Raw genomic sequence first — 7,081 nt, forward strand, 5'->3', positions numbered from 1 at the left:
TCAAAAAAAAAAAAAAAAAAAGAATTTCTCAGCAGTGTTGGCTACATGAACTGTTGATGTATTTGCGAGAAAGTGCAGGTGTTTATGGTACATGGCCTTTGGTGAGTGGGCGTTTCTAAGTTTACTTCTTTATTCAACAAATATGTATTGGGCACCTGCTGTATGCAGGGTGATATCCTAGGCCTTGGGGATGCAGTAGGAACCAGGCAGACATGATTCCTGTCCCATGGAGCTGACCATCTGTCTGGTGGGGCTCACCAGCCATCGGGCAGGCCGTGAAAGTCCACTGGGAAATAGGGCAAGTCCAGGGCCCAGGCAGAGCAGAAGAGGAGACCAGGCAGGCGGGGCTGGTGGCATTGCCAGAGAGTGAGTGCTTCCCACGACTGGCCTCACTCTGTTCTCTCACCAGCCTTACTCAGTATGTAAGACAATCTCCATTTTATGGAGGGGGAAACTGAGGCTATAGAGAGGCCCCATAAGAGGCCAGGGGGCCAGGCCCCGGCTTGCCTGGCTGCACAGCCGGTGTCCTCACACTTTGTGGGGCAGCCTCTCCAGCTGCAGGTGTGGACACATGTCGCCGTGCAGGGCCCAGACCCTGGTCTCCACCTGCCCAGCTTGCTCTACCCCTGCATGGATTCAGCCGCATACATAGAGTTCATTGGGAACTAGAAAATGGACACGTCTGCACAAGTTAGATGTGTGTTCATTCTTGTTCTCAAAGCTAAGGACTTTCTCTGGAGTTTTTTGGGGTTTTGTTTTAGGTGTGGTTTTTTCATTTTGTTTTGTTTGAGACAGGGTCTCTGTTGCCCAGGCTAGCGTGCAGTGGCATAATCACAGCTCACTGTAGCCTCAACTTCCCAGGCTCGAATGATCCTCCCACCTCAGCCTCCTAAGTAGCTGGGACTATAGGTGTGTGGCATCACAGCCAGCTAATTTTTTGTATTTTTTATAGAGGCGGGGTCTTGCTGTATTGCCCAGGCTGGTCTTGAACTCCTGGGCTCAAGTGATCCCCCCGACTCAGCCTCCCAAAGGTCTGGGATTACAGGCATGAGTCACCATGCCCGGCTTGTTTTGTTTTTAATGATGACATGTGCGATGTCAAGAATCCCTAATGAGGACAATCATGTAAACCATTACTTTGAACATGACTATCAAATTAGGTATAATCTACTCATTTGCTGATTGATGGCAGGCATTAACAATTCACAGTGTCATACAGTTTCAGAACCACCAGGGTTCTCAGGCCAGCCCCTTTGCTTCTCGGAAGGGGCATGGAGATGCAGAGAGGATAAGTAGCTGGATCAAGGTCAGGGGGTGGTGCCGGAGCTTAACCCCTGTGCTCTTTCCATCTGGTCACCTGATGCCTTCAGTAGACCTCAAGCAGCCTTGCCCTTGGCCTTGCTGATAAACTTCTCCTGAGGAGTCAGGAGACAACAGGTGCAGACCCCTAGGGTGCTGACCATAGGCCACAGCCTTCAGAGAGCTGGTGAGGGGACCACACCAGGCACGCCCGGCTCCTGCGAAGGTCCCTCCTAGCAATGGTGAGGCCCAAAAGAACAGCCTTAGAAACTGCCAGGCTCCCCATCATGAATCCTGTGTGGCTACAAATGGTGACAGAATGAGAATTCAAGGAAACAGAAAGAGTTGCCCTGTTGGGAAAAACGTTCCAGGAGGAAGAGGAAGTGTGTGTACCAGGCGGAAGTGCTCCTTGGCCTGTGTCCTGCGTGTGCCACGCCTCGCTGAGCAGGAAGGCTTGGGATCCTCTCCGGGATCTGCCCCCACTGGCCTCTGGCTGCTCCCTCTGCCAGTGCTCCAGCCTGACGAGGCTTTCAGTTGCTGGAATTGTCCACACTCCCCCTTTCTGCCGACAGCATGCCTCTTCTCCCGCTCTGACTCCCCAACTCTGCTAACGAATTTTTCTATAGAGTCTATTTTAGATGCCCTTTCCTCCACAAGATACTCAGATCTGTTTCCACACAGAAGGCGTGCCTTTGTCCTGCTTGTTTTCTCTATGCTGGCTGGGAGTGGCCGCTGACTCGTCTTTGTGCTGCACTCTCAGGTAACAGACCACGCCACCACTGCCCTGCTCCACTATCAGCTGCCCCAGATGCCGGACGTCGTGGTCCGATCCTTCATGGTAAGTGGCTTCAGGAGTCAGGTCTCCTGTTTAAACCTTGGCTCCCTTCAAGTGAGAACAGGGAGCTTGAAGGGCAGCCGTTTCATCTTCAGACTTTGAGGGCCTCCCAGTGGGAGATGGGGCTGCCAGTTTAAAACTGCTACTTTCTTTAAACTGGGAAGGGATCTGGGAGAAACCACTTCTAGCTTCATTCACTAGTGCTTTCTCTACTTGCTGAAAATGCGGTGTTTTCAGAAATGATCTTCCAAAATAGTTCCCAGCATTGACTTAGTCCACCGATATTTCATTGAGCTCTTAATCTGGGCCAGGCCCTGTGGCTGGCGCAGCGCATGTCGCAGTGAATTAACAAATCGCGCAGTTCCCCAAGACGTTTACTCCTTCGATTTTCAGAGTTGGAGCTGGAGATGGAAGCAGCCCCAAAGCAGCCATTCCCGTGGTGTGCTGCAGCTGGCTCTTGCCAGTGCCTGTTCAGTGTCTTGCGAGCTGGTTCTTCAGCCACTACTGGTTTGAAACCAAACTTGGTGGGAGTGTTGACACCACGGAAGTCAGCAAACACTGCAAGTCAGGACTTTCCCCGACCCCCAGGGCCAGTTGATCAGCATTTATCACACGGCCACCAGTTGGCCTAAGCAGGGCTAACACCGTGTCCCCTGCATCCTTGACAGATGTAGCCAGCTGTTGCACTGTCATGCTCACACGACCACGTGCTCTCACGCCGGCAGAGCCCAGCGTCCACCGCTGCCGGGACTCCCTGTTTCCTTCATGCTAGAAAGTCTGCCGGTTAGAGAACCGACTCCAGAGGTTAGCAAGGCCAGATCAGTGTTCATCCCATCACATGGGCATCAACGGTCCCACTGCTCAGAGAGCCTGGAGTTCATTCCTCAGAAGACACATTCCTGGTGCGTTGATTGGCTTCATGATGGTGGCAGACTGGGCACAACACGGCCAGGTGCTCAGAGCTCCTCACGGAGTGGTCCTTCTGTGTATCCAGGGAACGGTTCCCCTGACCATCTTCAGCAAGAGATAGCTGCAAAGACTTGCTTTTGAGCCTAACACGTTGTAATGCCCCCTCCCTTTGGTAACTGACTTCGGGATTTAGGGAAGATTTGAATCCCAGTGATTCCACTCAGGAGGCTGAAGCAGGAGGATCGCTTGAGCCCAGGAGTTCGAGGTTACAGCGAGCTATGATGGATTGCACCACTGCACTCCAGGCTGGGTGTCAGAGTGAGGTCTGGCCTCTTAAAAAAAAAAAAAAAGAACCCTTTACATCTGTCACAGCGCTCAGCACTGTGCTCAGCCCACACCAGCTAATTAATACCAATCTGTTGATTGATTGATTTGAGGCACAGACATGTGCCTATTTGTGGCAGAGACAGAACTTCTTCTAGTTAGGGAAGAATAAGTAGTTTAACTGAATGACCTCGTGACCTCGTGTTTATTGCCAAAACCCCCCAAACATCTGGCCTTCGGAAAGGGGCACAGTACTGATGGGCCATGCCCTGTCACCATGAAGCCAGCTGTGGTGGAGATGGAGATGGAAGAATTTGTATCAATCAGCTCGGCCGACCTCTTCCAGTAACAGTTTTCTCTTACAGACATCATTCAGGAGGACACGAAATGACAAGATTCATGTGCCCCTTTCACAGCGAGAACTTGCTTGCCTTCCGTTTGGGGTTTGGGTATTTTTTTCTTTGGTAGTGAATCTCCTTGGGTTTGAGAATTGAGTTACGGAGGCTCATCCTTATGTATGACACCCAAGAAAGCTCTGCACTCTGAACCACTCAAGTGTGGATTTGCTGCTTATGATGTTATTTAGTGGCACCAGAGCTGTCCCCACCCACCCCCCCCCAGTGTGTCAGGCCACACTGTGACAGTGAGTGACGACCTCTGAAATCAGATTAGCTACAAGGCATGTTGACCTCCTCGGAGAAATCTGAAATTGTCCTCGGTTCCAAGGCTTCCTTAGCACACACTCACAGCCCGCTCTTCGTGATGGGCAAGGAGAAGAGGATGGATACTGACATTCAGAAGACACGAGACCCAGAAAGTGAAAGCGGGGTGCTGGCCCCCAGACACCAGGCTGCTCGGTGGTTCCCAGGGACTCCAGGGAGGCCTTCCTGCTTTTGAGAGTAGGGGTTTCGATTTTCAAAATCCCCTCGGTTGGGAGGGGCACGCAAGCATCACAAGTGAACATCAGCAGTCAGGTGACCTTGTGGGTTCCGCCTGCTGCTCCCTGTGAAATCACGGGGCATCTTCTGGGGCCAAAGCCAGCTTAAGTTGTCTGGGCCATTAGGCTTGATAGGGAGGAGGACTTTGGGAGCACCCGTATCCCGTTCTTTCACTTCTCTCCTCGTTTCTCCTTTTAGACCTGGTTAAGAAGTTACATAAAGCTGTTCCAGGCCCCGTGCCAGCGCTGCGGGAAGTTTCTGCAGGACGGCCTTCCCCCGACGTGGAGGGATTTCCGAACCCTCGAAGCCTTCCATGACACCTGCCGGCAGTAGCCCCCATGCTGGGCCCAGCCTCAGACCCCACCCGGCACCTTCCCAGACACGCAGGAAGCCCACAGAAGGCTCAGCTGGTTCCTCGCTGCCCAGATGTGTACAGCCGCTCCTCCCTTTCATAAAACAGCGCCACGTGTGCTGAGGCCACTCTCGAAGAGCAGGCCCCCTCTGTGGCCGATGGGACTAATCATTGCCACTAGCCAGTGGACTGGAGGCAAAGAAGACTTTTCTGGAAGCTGGTAGAAGGAAGCCGTGCAGCATGCTCCTCGTCCGTGTGTCGGCAGTGCCGGTGAGCTGACCTCCGGCAGCCGTGCCTGTCTGTCGTTTCCGTGAGCTGTTACTGGAATGCGCCCTTGTGTTCTTGGCTAGCGTCACGCAGGGTTCTTGTGTTTTGTGGGGTTTTGGGTTTGGTAACTTTATCTTTATAAGCAATAAACCTTTTGTACCCTGGACAAGGCTTTGTCTCCTGTTTCTTACAGCACCCTACACATTCAGTTCGTGAACCCGTAATGGACCTGGGCCCTTTGAGGAAACAGAAACCAGCATGTCCCATGTTCACAGAGTGGTTCTTTTTGAGCAGGTACTGCCCTGTGTCCTGCTTGCCGGGGAGAGGGCAGTGCTGGCAGATCCTCTATTTCAGAGACACTGTGATGGCTTGAAAAATGGATGATTCTTTTTGAGAAAAAGAGCATGCAGAAGTTTCTTTTTACTCCACCAGACACATGCACACGCCAGAGGGAAAGGAACCCGCCCGGGTTAGCCGGCCAGACGCACGTGAGCAGGACTCGCTGGGGTGTCGGCTTGTGGGCCCCAGGTTTTGTCCTAAATATTACTGTGACTTGATCCCAGCCCCATCTCCCGACTTCGTTCAATGCCTCAGCACCAACTTTTAAAGCCATAGCCTGTTTCTGTGAAGATCGTTGACCTGGTAAAGGGCTTGAGGAGGGTGGTGACATCGCCCAGAGCTCGCCTGGCCAGGCCCATGCTAGAACAATGTTCTCTTTGCCATGAACAAAGCGTCAAGAGAGATGACGCCTTCTGAGATGTCCAGAAGAACCAGTGGGTCCTCCCTGGCTTCTGGTACCACGCAGCCTTCCCCCCACCCCTGGCCGAAAAGAGCCAGAGAATGGAGAGGGTTTAGTGCTGAGGGCTCTAGGACAGTGCCTGCCCAGGTGGGGCGCGGTGGCTCACACCTATAATCCCAGCACTTGGGAGGCCAAGACAGGTGGATTACTTGAGCCCAGGAGTGCAAGACCAGCCTGGGCAACATGGCAAAACCCCATGTCTACAAAAAGTACCGAAAAAAATTAGCCAGGCGTGGTGGTATGCGACTGTAGTCCCAGCTACTCGGGAGGCTGAAGTGGGAAGACTGCTTGAGCATGGGAGGTCGAGGCTATACCTCTACACTCCAGCCTGGGAGACGTAGCAAGACCCGATCTCAAAAAAAAAGAAAGAATTACACATGCTCCGGGTTGGGGTCCAGCAGCCTGATCTTTAGCAACCTCCAGGTGACTGTCATGTGCACTGGCACCTAAGGCCTCTGCCCAGGAGAAATGGCCATGCTTTGATGGCCCATTCGGGGAAGTGGAAGGGGCACATGGGGTAGGGCAGGACATTTCCAGACCAGGGGTGGCCGTAGATTAAATCCCATACCTACTTTGTCAAATTCAAGATGCCAGTGCTCCTAAGATACGTGATTACGAACCACTAATAAAACCATGCTGCCAATTAAACCCTGGTCTTAATGATAATCCTGTGTGACACGTGAATCCGTCACACCAGCCTTTCATTGCTTTGACGTTTTCTTTCATCTATTGCAAGGGAGTAGTCATTTCTTCTGCCTTCAGTCTTGTTGTTTAGCCTGTGATAGGCGATCCGTTTACACCACTCCCAGTAACAGACCAGCACACAGCTTCATTGACTTGCCGTATCCTCCTTTCTTTGGTCTTGTAAGACACTTGTTTCTTTGTTGCATTGCAACAAAATATGGAATTGAGGATATCAGGTACATAATAACACTTTGTCTCAGTGCCGCACATCTTTCCGGAGACATTTAAAAGGCAAGTAAACTGACCCCGAGCGGTAGGAACGATGTGCATAGCTCATGCGAAGTGACGACAGTATGACCAGCTATGACCAAGTTGGAGCATGTGCAGATAGTGACACACACGTCGTGACTGCCAGCTGGCAGACGGCACACGCCAGAGACGTTCAAATGTGGAAAAGCATCTGTCTGAGGATTGATGGATTTGTGGTCCTGGGAAATCTCATTGTGAGAAAGCGATCTGGGTTTTTAATTGTTTGAATCCTCCCGATTTGCAGCAAGTCTGAGAACATCCCCATTGGCACTAAAGGTTGCTCCAATTCCCGCCAGTCTCTGTTTTCAAAAGAGAGAAGAGCCTTGAGTTCACAGCCAGGGGCAGGCGCTGTTTCTACTTGGAAC

General features: G+C 52.0%; 1 protein-coding gene across 3 annotated transcripts in view; it reads left to right on the plus strand.

The window, feature by feature from the left end:
- The window catches only part of MED27 (mediator complex subunit 27), a 217,276-nt gene extending 212,186 nt beyond the window's left edge, over window positions 1-5,090 (plus strand). For 2 of the 3 annotated variants that reach the window (XM_011931178.1, XM_011931180.1), the window contains 2 exons: window positions 2,060-2,137; window positions 4,504-5,090. In XM_011931178.1, coding sequence (XP_011786568.1) covers window positions 2,060-2,137; window positions 4,504-4,638 — 213 coding nt within the window. In that variant the 3' untranslated portion in view covers window positions 4,639-5,090. Of the gene's footprint in view, window positions 1-2,059; window positions 2,142-4,503 lie in introns of all 3 variants that reach the window. The other variant, XM_011931179.1, reaches the window with a different exon arrangement.
- The last annotated feature ends 1,991 nt before the right edge of the window (window positions 5,091-7,081 follow it).

The sequence above is a fragment of the Colobus angolensis genome, unplaced genomic scaffold (assembly GCF_000951035.1).
Source record: "Colobus angolensis palliatus isolate OR3802 unplaced genomic scaffold, Cang.pa_1.0 Scaffold9, whole genome shotgun sequence".
NCBI classification, from domain to species: Eukaryota; Metazoa; Chordata; class Mammalia; order Primates; family Cercopithecidae; genus Colobus; species Colobus angolensis.